Raw genomic sequence first — 18328 nt, 5'->3', positions numbered from 1 at the left:
CTGGCGACCGCCAGTAGGTAATATATATATATATATATATATATATATATATATCTCCGTGGGGATTTGTCCTTCAAATAAGCAGCACTCGAGTCGCGCATTATAACTCACAGCACCTTATGAGGCCCTACGCGTTTCTAGGCATCCCTTCTTCAGGGCCATTGAGAAGAGAGCAAGCAGGGAGCCTTTTCCTAGCTCGGCAGTATCGTGCACCAACATTGGCTGCCCTTGGTGAGACTACACATAGCCTTATGGGAGTTGGATTCCTGAGATTGCATCCGGGATGGATGCTCTCTTGTCTCATTGCGGAGCGCTCCTTTCCTCAATCCATACTCTATGCCCCACATATGCGCCCACTGCATCACGAGCGCCGTGGCCCCCTCTTGCCGGGGTGGTGCTAGCTCCGCGGCAGGACAGTCGCGTATAACATGTTATGCTCCGTGGGGAGTTGTCCTTCAAATGAGCAGCACTCGAGTCATAGGCAAGCGTTTCCCCATTAGCTTTATTGGTATGAACAGTCGCGCATTATAATTAACCGCACCTGATGAGGCCCTACACGTGTTGAGGCGTCCCTTCTTTAGGGGATGATCAGAAGAGAGCAAGCAGGGAGCCTTCTCCTAGTTCATCAGTATCGTGCACCAACATTGGCTGCCCTTGATGAGACTACACGTAGCCTTATGGGAGTTGTAGTCCTGAGATTGAATCCTGGATGGATGCCCTCTTGTCTCATTGCGGAGCGCACCTGTCCTCAATCCATACTCTATGCCCCACAAATGCACCCGATGTAAAACGTTAAATGTATTAAGTAATAAAATTAATAAAAAAAATAATTAGGTGTAATATATATTTTAACAAATTTAACAAATAAACTTAATTGGAAAAAATGAACATATATAATAATTAATATATATATATATTTACTTTAAAACAATGAAACTATACATTTTATTTTATAATTTTAAATATCAAAATTTAACAAATAAATGTGTGTGTGCATGTGTATATATATATATATATATATATATATATATATACACACATATATCAATAACAACATTAAATCTATTAAAAACATTCTATTATGAATTAAAACATTAAACTATTTAAAAATCTTTCAAATTAAGTTTCCGACTCCAATGAGTGCAACAGTATGGAAAGTGTTGGATAGCGGAGGGTTAAAATTTACTATTCCCCCTCCAGTCAGTGCAACAGTAGGTAAAGTGTTCGATAGCGGAGGGGTATAAATTACTATTCCCACTCCAATGAGTGCAACAGTAGGGAAGGTGTTGAATAGCGGAGGGGGGGGGGGGTTAAAAATTACTATTCCGACTCCAATGAGGGCAACAGTAGGGAAAGTGTTGGATAGCGGCGGGGTAACAATTACTATTACCACTCCAGTGGGAGCAACAGTAGGGAAAGTGTTGGATTGCAGAGGGGTAAACACTAGTATTCCCAATCCAGTCAGTTAAAAATTAGAAACAAACAAAATACCAACAACAAATATGTTAAAAATTTAAATACAAATATATTTAATATACTAAAAATGTAAAACATAAAAAAAAGATAATGTTCAACACATATGACAAATACCTAACAATATTATATTAAAATAAAATAAAAAATAATTTTCATACATCTTTTCCATCAACTCATGCGTGACTCCTAAACTTTCTACTATGCTCTAGTGGGTCCCTGAAATCTTCAAAGTTCACCTTTTCTCCATATTCTAGAATAGTTTAGACTTTTGGCCAGTTTTCTAGAAAATCTTATTTGTCTTTGAAGACAGAGCATTGACTGGACATTGCTTTTATTTTGTGTATTTTCTGTGTCATGCTGTTTCTGGCACTCTGATGTTTACTTCTTCGTAGAGTGAGATTAGACTGCTTGAATTTGCTACTCTTGGAGAGTCAAGTGCGCAACAGCACGAACTTGGTTATCCAACTGACATGGAGTAATTCTGGTTGCAAACTACAGTGCTCATACGGATGCTGACCGGTAACTCCCAGCTTCTCCAGGATCTCAAGAAAAGGGCTTACAGACACTTCTGGTTAGAAGGCAAGATATACATTAAGAACAGTGACATCATTATCAAAGAGGCTCAACCTGCTCAGCGATAGTCTGCCTGACAAGAAGCCATCAATCAAAACAAGCATTGGTAAAGCTAGTGGGTCTGGTGTTGGCTACCAGACTTCTGACTTTGTAAATTCTTGCTTTATTTTTCATGGGTTTTGCAAAACTATATTGTTGGGAAAGCTGCTGGGCCTTTGTAAATCTAAAAAAAGTCAAAAACCGAAGTCTTTTTTGTTTCAAAAAGTACATGCTGGCATAATAGTATGGACTGTTCCCATGAGGCACAGGGTCAAGACTGATTTGGCTGGGTCTAAACTGGGGTGGCATGGTGAGCAAAAGAACAATGGATTTAACCCAGATCTCTTGACTGGGGGTGAATGTATGATTTAGTCAGCATTCCGTCCATCATTTGTTTGCGTAGCACTTTTCACCCTAAGTGGGATTGGTATGCCCAGACGTGGGTACCTTGCTCACTGTGCCACAGGATTCACGCTAGCCTGGCTGATGATGGGTAATAGCACCTCCAATCCCCCTCCTACCCACTCCCCAATTATAATAAATGTCAACAAAAACTCAAGCAGGCCCATCTAGTCTGGATCCCTGGGACACCTTAGTCTCTGACTTTACCAGTACACCACACTCCTCGGTAGTTTCGCTTTTAGGTAAGTGCCAGACTTTCGAAATTCTGTTCCTCTGCTTCTTTCTGCTTTAGTGATGCGCCCTTTGAGGTGTGATTTCCTATTCTGGATTTAAAAAACCTTAAATGTAGTTGATCTGGGAGTTGCATGAATGTTTTCTTATGTCTTTTTGGGAGGAGGGACCTTGGGAAGTTGACAGTGATGGAACTCCGTTGATAGGCTGTGTCATTTTCCTCATAATCTACAAGCTCATTATACACTTTATTTTACAGATCTGGAATGAACGTGAATTTGACATCAAATACATCAAGGTATGTTACGTAAGGGATACATTAGGATTTTTGGCTGAGCGTTTCACTGTTGAAAATATGTTAGAAACTTGATAATGAGCACGTGATATGTTTAGGTTAACATTCTAATTGGTTGTTTTTGCGGTCAGCGCTGCGACAATTACTGTTTTACTGATGCACATTTTTGTGAGAAATAATTCCAAGATTTACCAAAATCTGTGCTTTGGGTTTTCCTTAAGAGTTTCCAGGGTGAATTTCTGATCTTGCAGTGATGTTGACTGTGCCAGCATTTCTAGTCTCCTGCAGCAGGTAGAAATGGAATTTGAAGCTCACGCAATTTTCAATATATTCTGCGTCATCTTTTAAAAGTTTCATTCTGTTTTGTGCGTTTGCAGAACTATACAGATCACTATAAAATAATGGAGATGGTACACTGTCTACTCTAAAGTTCTTAATGATAGTTTCAATTTTCAGAAGAGAGTTCAAGTAATCGGTGCATAACTCAGGATGCTATTTGCATTATTTTAAACCCACACTGCCTTCTTATGGAGAATTGTTGGCAGACTTTTGGTGCTCATTGGCTAATTGAGCCAAGGAGCTCATACAGATACCTAGTCAAAGGACAGATTCTGATTTTGACAAGTAAGGTCATGTTGCTTCTTATATCGACAGTGTCCAAAGCAAAATTGTCCCAGCAGCAGAAAGGTGAGTGAGGTGTGCTTGCAGAGGGTGCCATGAAAGTATTGGTAACCTATAATGAATACAGAGCATCAACTTGTCTTTCTGGAAGTAATCTAAGCATAACATTGAACTTGAGCGAGCCAAAAACACTTTCTAAGTTGCTTAGTTGTATCTTTTGAATGGCCTTACTCAAGTGATGTTATCATTGGAACAATTTGTGTGATTAAGAGTTTTTGCCCATGAAGACCACTTTGGAGATGGCAAGAGTAGCCATCATGATGTGGATGGCACATGGCATTGGAAACAGGGTGGCGGAGGGATGGAACATTTGGGGCTTTGTACCCCTGAATGGCAACAACCAAGCAAAACATGGGAATAGTAAAGAACCTGGAAGAACAGTCAGCTGACCGTATGACTATTTATTATCTGCCTGATAGGTTTCTAAAAGTAGCCAATTAATGAATCTGGAAACTGTTCACCTATCCAAGGTACAATGTAATCTGCCCCTCCTCATAGAAACTACACAACTCGTTTACTTTTTCTAGTTCCCCTGACTCTTAATGGATTGTAAAAGGTATTGGGATATAATTAGCTTTTGGGACTGCTGCTATTCAGATCACTGTGTTTACTTCTCCTCACTGCTTTGCTTAGCATTAAAGGAGTTTGAAGCTTGTGTTGCCTTCAGTGTTTGTACTCATGGGTCACAATCCTCCTTCTGTCCATTGCAGAGGATCAAATACATTGGGGCAAGTCCCATACTGCTTTCCCTGTGAGTTTGGATTGACCAAGTGAAGGACACTGGTTTACTTCAAAATCTAGGCTGATTCAATGTTACTGTAAGATTGTTTAAGTCCATTTAATTATTATATGCGTCTGTGATGTAGTGTTTGAGAAGACACATAGCGGTTAGTGCATTTCACGTGCAATAGCGCCTAGAATAAAGTCCATTCATGGGACTCCGTTGATATTTGAGGTTTACAGCAAATTTCAATGCAATCCATTCTTCATCAATACACATCATGAAAAGTGTGAATCACAAACTTTAATCAGACTATAATCAAATAAAACAAATTAGGATGAGTAGCTGCCTTGCTGTCCGTAAACCCTGTAAATTCATGGTTGAATTACATAAGAACCCTAGTAATCTCATCAAGTAAGATGTTTAGCAGGTAAACTTACAATGCTAACCTAAGCAATTGACTAGGTTCTGCGTGGGTTCTGGTATGTTATGCTTTTTTGGTGCATGTGAGCATTTATGTAGGGTGTTCCCATTCACTGACTATGTAATGTTGACTTTATTTGTGTCATGTACAATTGTGTGATTGCTTTCCTCACTTTCCTTAGCAGAAGCAAAATTAAAGTTACCCCATTGAAAAAAGAGTTGCACACTGCTCATGCACTTTTCTAGGGTTAACTTGTATGACACTTGATCCATTCATGGCGAACATATTGTATCAGTCCACATGTTGAGTTCTGGCACATGAGTAATTTTGTGTCACCATTTTTTCTATTTACTGTATGGGTGTATCCTTCTCCCTCTATTTGAATACACGTGGGCATATTTTACATCTCAGATCAGTTGGCGAGCAGCACGGCAGTCATGGGAAGTGGACACTGGGAAAAGCCACAACGTGGTGGCCATCTTGGAAGCGTAAAACAAGAGGTTGTGAGTACTGTTTCATGATGGTTAGTCAGTGTGCGACTCAGCAGCACTAGTGAGGAAGAGCTAACAAAGGCATTTGAAAAAAATGCCTGCTACATAAAATCAAGCAACTCTTTTTATCTGTGACATACCTTTTAGATTTTACCTTAGTGTAGCCACAGAGTGGCTTACTGAAGTGAAAGAAAGTGAGAGAGAAAATGGGCATTCAGCATGTCACAAGGCATACCATTCAACCCGTTGCTAGACAAACAGAAAAGTGTATCCTTTCGCTTGCACAGGAAGAAGTCCCTTTGAAGCAATGCCTGCACTGGCAGAAGGAAGTGAATGTCTCTGCCGATGCATCCATTGTACTTTCGCTCACCTCCCCAGCACACCTGATGGCTGCTAATATGCCTCACTGCTTCCCATTTTGCGCATGCCCTCCCTCCCCCCCAACAGGACTTGGGCATGTTCTCCTCTCCCACTCCTGCACTGAAGCTTAATTACCTCTTCCTGCTACACTCCTGTCCTATTGGACCCAGAGGTCGAACTCTCTCTTCTATCCCTTCACCATGATTTTGCGTCATAACCCCACCCTGAAATCCATTTTGGTTCCATTGCTTCATATTTGCCTTTGAGCTTCACAAGGTACTCATACCCACTCCTCCCGTGCTACTATGTCTCCAAGACTGCCAGAGGCTTTTCCCTATACCCCTCCCTTCCTCCTGTAAGCACCAATTGGAGTTGCATAATGAGGAACCTGCGGGGGACAAGCGCGGACTCTGCTGCCATTTCCACCTGTAGGGCTAACTCACCAATAGGGAGGCCATTCCTGCTGGGGGCTGTGAACGAGGGACGACGACATGTTGTCCTCTGCCTCCCGGGCTACTCACGACGGACTGAAGGACTACAAGTCCCATCAGCCCCTGGGCCTGCCACACCTCCTGGAGCACCTGAGGCTTGTTAGCCCGCCCGCCCTCCTGCACTTAAGACCTTGCTGCACCCGCTGGCGTGGGTGCCGCTGCGGGGGACAAGCGCAGACTCCGCTGCCATTTCCACCTGTAGGGCTAACTCACCAATTGGGAGGCCATTCCTGCTGGGGGCTGTGAACGAGGGATGATGACATCTTGTCCTCCGCCTCCCGGGCTACTCACGACGGACTGAAGGACTACCAGTCCCATCAGCCCCTGGGCCCGCTACACCTCCTGGAGCACCTGAGGCTTTTTAGCCCGCCCGCCCTCCTGCACTTAAGACCTTGCCGCACCCGCTGGCGCGGGTGTCGCTGCGGGGGACGGGGGACAAGCGCAGACTCTGCTGCCATTTCCACCTGTAGGGTTAACTCACCAATTGGGAGGCCATTGCTGCTGGGGGCTGTGAACGAGGGACGACGACATCTTGTCCTCCGCCTCCCGGGCTACTCACGACGAACTAAAGGACTACGAGTCCCATCAGCCCCTAGGCCCGCCACACCTCCTGTAGCACATGAGGCTTGTAGCCCGCGCGCCCTCCTGCACTTAAGACTTTGCCGCACCCGCTAGTGCGGGTGCCGCTGCGCTGCGAGGGGACAAGCGCGTACTCTGCTGCCATTTCCACCTGTAGGGCTAACTCACCAATTGGGAGGCCATTCCTGCTGGGGGCTGTGAACGAGGGGCGATGACATCTTGTCCTCCGCCTCCCGGGCTACTCACGACGGACTGAAGGACTACGAGTCCCATCAGCCCCTGGGCCCGCCACACCTTCTGGAGCACCTGAGGCTTGTTAGACTCCTCCTCCCCCCCACCACTATTTAGTCGACTAGCTCCCGCGGGACGCGCGCGGGCGGCTGCCGGGCGAAGCCAGGGCCAAGGGCGGGCCCGTCTGAGCCCGTCCGAGACTGCCGAGGCAGGGCTGGGCTTATTCTCTTGGGTAGTCCTTAAAATTACTGGAGGACTGTTGTACCTGGCCTAAGTGGCAAAGAGAAGTAACAATTCAAGCCACCTGGGGGTAAGCTATACCTGAACCCCCACTGTCTAGGACTACCTAGGATAAAAACTAGTAGCAGTATATGGCACAATTTTTCTATTTTATTTTTCTTTGTTGATTGGAATTGATTATTATTGTGGAAAGTAACTTCTGAAGCCTTATTTTTATATTCGGTGATATCTTTTAAAGGTAATATTAAAATGGCACGACGTAAGGGTAGTAAAACGCCAGTAGAGCTTGTTAGTTCAACACTTGATAACTACCTTGTCAAAGCAGTGAGTGCAATAAACGAACAAATTATCAGGACAGAGCGACTACTATCGCTGGATTTAAACAGCCCATCAGTATTGCCTTTGGGGTTATCTGGAGAAGTTGAAGGAAATAGGGAAAATACCAGTACTAAAATAACCCCGCAAAATAGCACAACTGAGCAGTATTTAGTACAACCCATTACACCTAACATGTCAACCCCGGGATCGCCCGCCCCCAGAACTAGAAGGGGTCTTAGGAAAGTACAAGGCAAACGAGTCACCACCACCCTTAAGAAAGGCACTAAAAAGCCCTCTGAGATAGAAATTCAAACAGATGATCTTATGAGCAACACTAGTGTAGTACCACTAAGCAATGTACGGATAGAGAGCTTAGTAACTCAGTTCGCTGCTAAACTAGAAGTATCCATCAAACCACTATCAGATAGATTGCATAACCTATGCAGTGAGATAGAACGAATAGGGAAGGACATTTCAGCTCAAAAGGTAATGTTAAAGAGTTGTATGGATACTCAGGGCACTTTGGGTAGTAGTACAGCAACAGGCGAAGTGACTAACCCTAATGCCCAAAGCAACGATGGGAGGTGCCTAGTTCAGAGTGTTGAACATCCGAGAGTAACCCCCAATGCAGTAATTAATAGGGCTGTCCCCGAACCCAAGGGGGACATAGATCTCGTATTTCTCAGCGCAGTAGGGCTATTAACTTGCCGCCTGATTGCGGCAGTTTTAACTAATGTGCCTCCCGTTAATGAAAACGTGCCTTTAAGCCAGTTAGAGACCCATGAAACTCTTAAAAACGAAACCATTGCATGGTTAAATCTGGAATGTGGGTTCCCTATGGCACTTTCTGACGAGATCCTTACCACTAGAAGAGTAAACTGGATAGGAAACACACACATTATAAACTTTCAAAACCCTCACTTTTCCACTACCTCCCTGATCAGAGCTACATCTTAACAACATAAAGACCAGGGAATCATATTGCGTCCACTTGGCTATTTTTATAGCCATTTAATGTATCAAACTAACGGGGAACCTAAAAGAACTAGAGGCAGCAAGATAGATATATCCAGTAAATTTCGGTTTCAATCCCTGAATGGCCTAGATTCAAATGATTGACTCAAGGAGGGTCACAGAGTTTATTGAGTTGTACGATATTATCTGCCTCCAGGAAACCTGGTGTAAGGAGAGGGTTAGTTATACTGGCCATGTTTCTTTTAATTTGCCAGCGATGGCATCGCTATCTGGTAGAGCCAAGGAGGGTCTTTTGATACTGGTTTCTGTAAACCTCCCTATAACTGTGAAAAGGTATCTAACGGTGGGGCCCATTCTCAGATCTTGTGGGTATGTCAGAATCAGGCTCGCAACATTCTTTTAATACATTTTTATAATAATATTTTTGATGGTACACGGCACCAAGTTGTCAATGACTTGAAGGCCACTCTAGATGATTTAATTACAGGGACGAAAGTTGTATTTGATATTATATGGGTAGGAGATTTTAACATTCCAATTTGTAAAATGTCTACCCTGGGGGTCTGCGGGGTTAAAAACTATTTTGAGGAAGATGATTTGCACTTCCCACATAATCAATATGGAGAGTCATTGAACAATATGCTGGCGGCCCATGATTTGGAAATCCTGGCTTTTGCTAAGGATGAACGAGGTGATACCATCCCTACTTTTACGGGAAGAAATGCTAACACAGTGATTGATCATATATGTGTGTCATCTAATATTATCTCACTCTGTAAGGCTCCAAAGGTCATTGATACTATGTCAAGTGACCATAATTGTATCATCGTTGAAGCTAGTATTTGGGAAATTAAGCCTCAACATATTGTACGTTCTATAACTAATCTCGAACCACACAGACCAAATGGTGTAAGAGTAAGATGGAAGGGTGAAAAAGCTGACTGGGTATTAAAATCCATTGTCAAAGGATGTTTGGGAGAAATCAATGCTATTCTTGACTGTGACCATGATGCCCCTGATATTGCAAGGGATTTTATTATTATTAACGTTTTTATTGATACTAAGTTTACCAAAACTGTCCCGGCAATATCAGCTTGCAACAAAGGGTGGTTTGATCATGCTTGTACCGCGTTGTTAACGAAATTAAAACAGGCCCTGGCAGCCAGGCCGAGAGATAAAAACACGGTAATCCAACTTAGGCACGATTATAAGGTAGCTTGGGAAAAGCTGGCACAGGCTGCGGAAACCTCTAATTGCCCACTATTCTGGGCAACAGTTAACTCCCCCTTTCTTAGGGATGACATGGTCCCTGAATTAACATCCAATGTCAATATGGAATCCTGGGTAACCCATTTTTCCAACATTTTTAATCCTGGTTTATTGTATGGTGAATGCCACGAATCTTGGCCCATAGTACCGTTGGATATCACCATTACTGAGGTCTTACAAGGTATAAGTGCAAGTAAAGGTGGAAAGGCCCAGGGACCAGATGGGGTTCCTATAGGTGTATATAAAACCGTCCCCGCAATGTGGGGGCCCGTGTTGACCAAAGTATTTAACGCTGCAGTATGCAATGGCGTCCCATCTACTTGGGAGGAATCCATCATAATCCCGATATATAAGAAAGGGGATAGGGGCGACGTTAAGAACTATCGCCCCATATCCCTACTTGATTCCTCAATCAAAATCATGAGCAGGGTGTTACTGGTTAGGCTGGAAGAATGGGCAGAAGATAATGATATTATGGCCAGCACCCAGTACGGTTTTAGAAAAGGACGTGGAACCTTGGACCAATGCTTAAATTTAAAACTTCTCATTGGGAAGTATACGCAGGCCAAAAAGGGCTCTCTCCACCTCTGCTTTGCAGAACTAAGCAGTGCCTTCGATATGGTAGACCACTCGATTTTATGGATGAAATTGCTGGAAATGGGGGCACCTGAAGGCATTCTTTTTTCGTACCCGATTATATGAGAATCTTCACACTAGTGTGCGATATGGTACCAGTGGGGAGTGTACCCCGAAGTTTAAGGTTAGGCGCTGGATAAGACAAGGGTGTGTACTTGCCCCTTTGCTTTTCACCCTTTTTATTAACGAGTTAGACGCAGTTTTGGAATCAATTAGAGCTGATGTCCCAAAGGTCAATGGCCTAGACATACCGGTATTGTTATACGCGGACGATGCCGTGTTATTGTCAAGGACTCCAATCGAGCTCCAACGATTGATGGATGGGTTCTCTATTTTTATCAAGGATAGGAAACTACAAATAAATAAAACTAAAACTTATACTATGACCTGTGGGGTTAGTCGCAGGAGACCCCATTCTTATTTTATTGATGGGCATAAGGTTCACCAAGTTGATATATTTTGTTACTTGGGAATCGCATTTGCAAAGGACTGTTCTTGGACTCATGAAACCGCCAATGTACGGGCTAAGATGGCAAAAAGTGCCTATGGGGTATTCAAATTTGCTACTAAAATAGGAGAAAACGTATTAGGGATATGCTACAGATTTACCAAGCTCGATGCGTATCTATCGCCCTTTACGGGGCCGGGGCATGGGGATACGGCCCTAATAATAGCTTGCAAGTTGAGGAAAATCTGTTTCTTAAAAAACTTCTGTGCCTACCCACTTCTGCCCCCAAATGACTTAACCCACAGAGAGCTAGGGATCAACTACCTGTCAGACTTGATATCTTTAAGGCCACTAATGTTATGGCGTTCTATCTGGCAGAAGGACGAGACAGCCTTGAATAGAGCAGTTATTCCTGACTGTCTCTCGGTGGATAACCACCTCAAGATCCCCTGGTTAAAGTATATCATCTGTAGTTTCCAGGAAATCTTTGATATTAATATAGTAGCTGATTGCCATGCATCCACTGCATTGTCAAAACAAAAACTGAAGAACACATTCATGAATTACAGGGCAGAGAGACGGAAGAGTAATACTGGCCAACAATCGACTTGTATCTTTTATAACAAATTCAGGAGTAATGAAGGCTTTCAAACATATCTCAGCCAAGTGACCAGACCTAGCCATCGGTTTATTTTAACTAGACTGAGGCTAGGAATAGTACACCAATTGGTGGCTTTTCCGTCTCTTAAAAAACATCCAGTTGGCCCTTGTCCGTGTGATGGTACTTCAGCACATTGCACTTTCTTTTGTTATGTAACCTGTACAGAAATTTACGCATAGCTTTTTTAAAACCCATCTTTGTTAAATTTGGAGCTAGAACTGTGTTTGACTCTATGAAATTGCTTTTTAATTTGCATCACCCTGATGTGTGTTTTTACACTGCTACCTACCTATATAAATCAATTCATGTAAGGAAAAGCCTGATGTTTTAAATGTTTTTATTCCATGTGTATTTATTATAATTATCGCTGTATCTATGATATCTGTAAATATTTGTATGCTATTATGTGCTTTTATGGTCATTATCTGATATGCACCGAATAAAGCTTTATGAAATGAAAATGAAATGCATAATGAAGAGAAAGAAGAGACAGGCCTACTGGAGTAGTAGCTGCAGTTTTCAGTAGAAGCCAATTAAACGAGCATTAGCTTAGCCAATAAGTCCGGTGTTGCCCGTCAGTCTTTTGGTAATTCTTCTTTGGTTTTGTCTTGGCTTTTGCTAAACTTTTTTGGTTGGAAATCTGCTGGGTGCTTGTCAATCTAAAAAAAAAAACATTCACCCAAGGCAAAACACTTTTTTGGGTCACAAAACTGCACACATTACCATAGTATTCCCTGTCACTGAGGGAACTACTTTGTATGTGGATGTGTCCCTTGTGAAAGGGAAGCGTGCCATAACTCATAGTGCATTTGGCCAGTGGCTGAAGTGCGGTGGCCTGCTGCCCCTTGATGCATGTTTGAGTGGCTTGGAGAAACATGTGAATGACATAATCACTGATAAATGAATGAAGTGTTGCTGAAAATCCGTCTATGTAAGTAAGTCATACATATAATGTTAGCCAAATCAAAAGGTCTTGATGAACACAGACCTAAAAAGTCAAATGTTATGCCATTGCCTGACAGCCTCTTGCCTGTGAGAAAGAAAGGAAGAGAGGAAAGAGGGAAAGAAAGAAGAAAAGGAAAGTAAGAAAAAGGATGGAAAGAAGGAAAAGATGGAATGCAAGAAGGAAGGAAAGAAAGAAAGAAGGCAATAAAGAAAGAAGGAAGGTGAACAAGAAGGAAGGCAAGAAGAAAAAGAAAGGCAAGTAAGAACAAAGGATACAAAAATAGGAAGGAAGAAAGAAGGAAGAACAAATTAAGGAAGGAAATAAATAAGGAGAGAGAGAAAAATAGAGAAACGAAAAGAGTAAAAGAGAAAAAACATTTGAAAGAAATCGATAAAGAAGGGAAGAGAACAGGGAAATAGAAGAAGGGAAGAAAGAAGGCAAGAGAGCAGGAAGAAAATAAGAGAAGCAAGAAAGAAGGAATGAAAGCTGGAAAGAAGAAATTTAGGAAAAAAAGAAGGTAAGAGAAAAAGCAAGAATAAAGAAAAAAAGCAAGAAATCAAAATAATGAAAGAAAAACCGAGTCCAAGAAAGAAGGAAATAAGGAATGAAAGAAAAAAGGAATGCAAGAAAGAAGGGAAGAAGGAATGAAAGAAAGGAAAGCAAGAAGGGAATGAAAGAAAAATGGAAATCAATAAATGAAGGAAAAAAGAAAAGCAAGAAAAGAATGAATGAAAGAAAAAAGGAAAGGTAGAAGGAAGGAAACAAAAAGGGAAGCAAAGAAGGAATGGAAGAAAAAAAGGAATGAAAGAAAAAGGAAAGCAACAAAGCAACAAAGGAATGAAAGAAAAAAGGAAAGAAGGAATGACTAAATACAAACAAAAGGAAAGAAGGAAAATGGAATGAAAGAAGGAAAGAAACAAAGAAGTATGGAAGGAAGGAATAAAAAAAGATTTACAAGTGCTACAAATTAAACACTATAAAGGCTAGTTTTCTTCTTGGGCAAAGTTTATTAAAGAACTATAACATACTGCCTTTGCCACCGTGGTGGTAATTCCCAGTGAAAATACTGGTTCTGGCGCAATGGTCGACACATTTAGGAACATAAGGGCACTTGCACAGTGGTGTTAACTCCTGACAACATATTGGCCTTGGCACTACGGCGAAAAATTGGTAAAAGGTTGGCCCTGGTATAGTAGTGATAATATCTGGCAACATGATGGCTTTGTCACATTTGTGGCAATATCTCTTATATTGTTGGCAGTCATGGTGAGATTGTGCCAGGGCACAAAAAGTACATCATTTTGAATACTATAAAGTTCGGGCTTGCTCTGAAAGGAGGGCAACCAGTGCAAGTGAAAGTATGTAGCAAGAATGTTAATATACGCACCTAGCTAATTTTCAACCCAATCAAATGGCTTGGCCAGTGCCTGAATGTTCTGGAAGGAATTGGACAATTCGAAACCTATTGCATTTGGAAATGCTTGTTCAGATTCTTTTGTCTGTGCCTGCTCTCCAGTACTGCCAGGCCAAGCACCTCAAAAACCAATATCTTTGATGATTGTATGGCATTGGCAATCATAATCTGCACTCTTATAACACTACCGTGGATTGGGGGTCTATAGGAAAGGTTTATAGACATGTAAGTGTATGTTCACTCATTACTGTTCTGAAAAACCTCCATATACACCTACAGTCTCTTACATGTATATGTTTCTTCAAACATTGTATACACATGTAAGAGACTGTAGGTGTATATAGTGGTTTTTCAGAATCATAATCTGCACACCATATAAAGCTCAAGCTATTGGCTTTGCTACTGTTTGTGTTGCTTAGTGCTTCCATCTCCCCCCTCCAGAGAAGGTTACTTAACCCCTTCGCTGCGGCGGCGATTCCGCCACAGCGCTAAGGGGGCGGGGCGGCGGCGCGGCGGTCCCGTGCTCGTGACGGAACCGCTCCGTCACGGCACGCGGGTGAGCTGTGCTTGTGACGGAACGGTTCCGTCACGGCCCTGCCCGCTCAATAGAACGCGCCGCGCAGGCGCGGCGGCGGGCCGTGACGGAACTGTTCCGTCACCAGCACAGCCCACCCGAGGCTCGTGAAGGAACGGTTCCGTCACGAGCATGGGAGGGGTTAAATAACAATTTTAACGAGCACATGAAAAATAATGTGATTGAGGCCAGACCTCTTATTTATAGTTGTCACACCCCAGGATTTGTAGCTTTGATCACCTACAGACACAATCTTCTCCAATGTAAAGACAGGGACCTCCCGATTAGCGTGGAAAGTGTAGCTGTTCAAAATCAACAAGTAATTTTGCTTACCCCAAAACGGTCACTTAGGGATATTCAAGCTTCGTTTAAAACCTCTCGAGTGAATAGAAATGGGAGTAATTGCACTCTTTTTGTCTTATTTAAAAAAATATATATGTTTAATTAAATATCCACCATACCAGAAGAGGAATTCAGCCAGGATTCTATCAGTAGCTGCATGTACGACTTCACTCCCACTGCACAAAGCCTATTCAATGGCATTTGCCCATCCACAGATGATTTATTTTGTGGACACAACTCGATTCCAGACAGTATATTGATAAGGGATTTGTTTTGTGTACACATACTTTTTAGATAACTGTTTTATTGGCCACTGCCAAAGTTTTTAAGTGTGTTCTCTGTCACAAAGGTTCTTCGGAATACTTTAGACAAATTGGGTTTGAAGAGAGTTGGAATCATCGCGGCGGATGGAGACTGGGAGATTGTCCGCTCGCTAATTGTTGATCCTTCTCTTAATGAGGCTGTACAGATTGTAGGGTAAGTTTCGAATTGCCACAGACTCTTAAGTTTTGTTTCGTGCCAGCCACCTAAATGGCAAACCATGTACCCCTCAGCTAATATTCTGTCTTTTTTCCAAGGTGCTTGTGGGCTAGATTACTATACTATGCACACTACGATTCTTGGATTTATCTAGCTCTCTGTTTTTCATCCTAAACCTCAAACTTGCTTTGGTGATATGTATGGCACGGTTCTCACTCTTCTGCTTGGTATATCTGCAAATGTTCAACCTGTGGTCGAACAGATATTATTTTTTAAAAAAATTGGCAACCTTAAACACTTTGAAGAGGTCATGTCAAAAAGCAAATGTAGAGTTGCTGGATGGTAATGAGCTCTAAAACAAATGTCGATATTGCTATAAAATAGACATTTCTGCAGAATATCAGGGTTATTCACAAAGATAAATTACACTTGTGACTAATGTACACATGTAAGTGCACTCTAATCCTTTTGAGAAACTTTACTACTTTTTGCTATTTACCATTTACAAGTGTAAAGTTACCCAAACATGTACTCTTACATGTCTCAACCCTCTGAAATACGGGGTGGAGCCAAATTTATGAGCTAAAATGAGCAGTGGTAAGTTAAGCATCACACACGGCAATCAGTGATACTTTGATGCCTTCCAATAGAAAATAATGGAGGTAGGGAATTAAGATAGAACCCCACAGGAAATAATTTAAGGTTAAAAAAAATATATAAAAGAGAGGGGGTGACAGGAAAGGCAAACTCAGAAAATTGGAGACTTATTTTATCTTAGTGTTTAATTGCAAAGAGCCACAGGGTTTAAATGTGGATGAGGATCTTTATACATGTTTAGCCTGATTGCCTAAATATTTAATGAAATGATAGAACAACCTCGATTATTCCGAAACTACATATTGAAATTATGAATTGTTAATATTTTTAATTGACAGAAAGTTTTTTAAAACATTTTTTCCCTTCCATTCTTTCAATACATGAGTGGTAGTGTGATATGTAAAATTAAAGTGGCATTGAAGAAATGGAATGAACTAAGTAATGCTTTTTTAACTATTTATGCCCTGACACTTTCAAAAATCTTTTTAATGTGCAATATGAGTGGATTGTTTACATAAATAGTACGGAGTACTATTGTTTTCGTTTAAGCATTAGCACTTTTGAAAATGTAACATATTCAAGCACTAGCACTTTATTCTCTTTTTTCGACTTATGTGCATTCTATGGAGTAGTTGTTTACAGTAAGAGAGTATTATTGTTTACAAACAAGCACTTGGCCTTTATGACTAAATAATAAGGTGATCTCGAATGAAATAGCATTACTAGGAATTGTTCTCCCATTCCAATCAGATTAGCTTGGTATAGCCACGTGGCGAACTAAGATAAGTAAATGGATCAGTTGTCTGAGGTCTAATGAAAGCAATGAATTGGGAACAAAGGTTGTACAGCGTGTGATATGAAATTGTAAATAATCCTACGAATACTTTTTTAAGGCTCTAGTGGTTTAGGGGCACTTGCCCAGATAATAGTGGAATCCTTACTGTTTGAACGATTGAAAATGATGTTTTTCATGCACTTGCGTGTCATAGAAACAAAGTTTTTATACACCTGTTTTGAAACGATACAAAACATGATAATAGGATGTTTATATTTGATACTCTGTTATTGGCGTTTGCCCTAAACAAGTAGCATCTTTGCATTGTTGCTGTACAAAGGTTTCCTTAAATTGCAAGTGCTAAAATAGCCGCCAGATTAGAAGACGACTTGATCAGATTTTAATTGTCCTTTTGCACTGTTTACTACCTTGCTTGTGTATTTGTAGAAGTGTTGAATGGCGGTACAAACATCGTGATCAAGGGAGCTTGACTCCCGAAACGCGTTGATGGATGTTATCTAAATAATAAAAGCCTGAACTAATGATACCCGCGTACGAGTGCCGGATGATTTCCTTAAAAATGAAACGGATATCCTATCTTGAATATATATATATATATATATATATAAATTGCATTTAATGTTAAAAAAATATAAACTTTACATATTAATCTTGTTTAATGACATTTGTTTAGAAAACATTTACATTCATTTCATTGAATTCTATACATAATGTTTTGTTATCTTTGGTACAGAATAAGTAACTACAAAAATGTTACTTTAGGTGGGATTTCTTATTAAATAATTTCTATTTAATTGTATATATTTAAATTAGTTAAATATTTAAATTAGATGAAGTGTTGTAATTTTATTTTATAGTGTTACATATAAAATATTATATAAAATTAATTTACATTACATATTTGTACTATCTTTTCTAGTTTTAAAAAACTTTTCTACTTTTCCCTATACTTTACCATAATGAGATCGGCCCCATGGGGCGGACTTACTCCAGCACTGTGCTGGAGTACATGTGCTACTGTTTTGGGACCTATGTTGCTGTAGTAGATTTAGAAGTTCAGTTTATAAATAGCAATTGGCTTATTCTTGTGGGTCAGTGTCTAGTCCTAAACCCCTACTTAGCCCTCCCTTAACACCTCTTTACTCCTTCCTAAACTCCACCTATGATGTAGTAAGTATGTCCATGTTTCAACCACTACCACTGGTCCCTCCATCAGTTACTACTAAGGGGCTGATAATGATGACGACTTGGTTCGGGTCAGTCTGACCGAGCGATTTGGATGTATCCGGATACGATTTGGTCGAACTCCCATTGAAATCAATGGGAGCCTGTGTTCCGATCGAGAATACAGACTCCCATTGAAGAAAGGAGTGGCTCGGGAAAATCTTGCACCCTGTGGCTGCCCCCCATGGTGCCTGCCACACTCTGCATGGTTGGAAAGGGGTAGTCCCTTGGGTACCCCCACGGAACTGACTTTGAGGGCCCAGGGTAAAGGGGGGCCTGCTACGGACCCCCAAAGACAGATTCCGGCAGCGGATTCATTCCGAAGAAACTGAATTGGAATAGCTGTTTGAATCGATCATCGTAATCGCTCACTCTGAAACCTAGGCCACAGAGCTGTACGATTCGGCTCTGAAA

At 41.4% G+C, this 18328-nt stretch overlaps 1 protein-coding gene across 2 annotated transcripts in view; it reads left to right on the top strand.

Moving 5' to 3' along the window:
• GALC (galactosylceramidase) overlaps positions 1-18328 on the top strand; it is a 360459-nt gene that overhangs the window by 214225 nt on the left and 127906 nt on the right. Inside the window, exons 6-7 of one of the 2 annotated variants that reach the window (XM_078660007.1) lie at positions 2981-3019; positions 15167-15294. In XM_078660007.1, the coding sequence (XP_078516133.1) occupies positions 2981-3019; positions 15167-15294 (167 nt within the window). The remainder of the gene's footprint in view (positions 1-2980; positions 3020-15166; positions 15295-18328) is intronic. The other variant, XM_078660006.1, reaches the window with a different exon arrangement.

The sequence above is a fragment of the Lissotriton helveticus genome, chromosome 9 (assembly GCF_964261635.1).
Source record: "Lissotriton helveticus chromosome 9, aLisHel1.1, whole genome shotgun sequence".
NCBI lineage: Eukaryota > Metazoa > Chordata > Amphibia > Caudata > Salamandridae > Lissotriton > Lissotriton helveticus.
The sequence above is the reverse complement of the archived record's forward strand: the minus strand, read 5'-3'. Positions and strand labels throughout refer to the sequence as shown.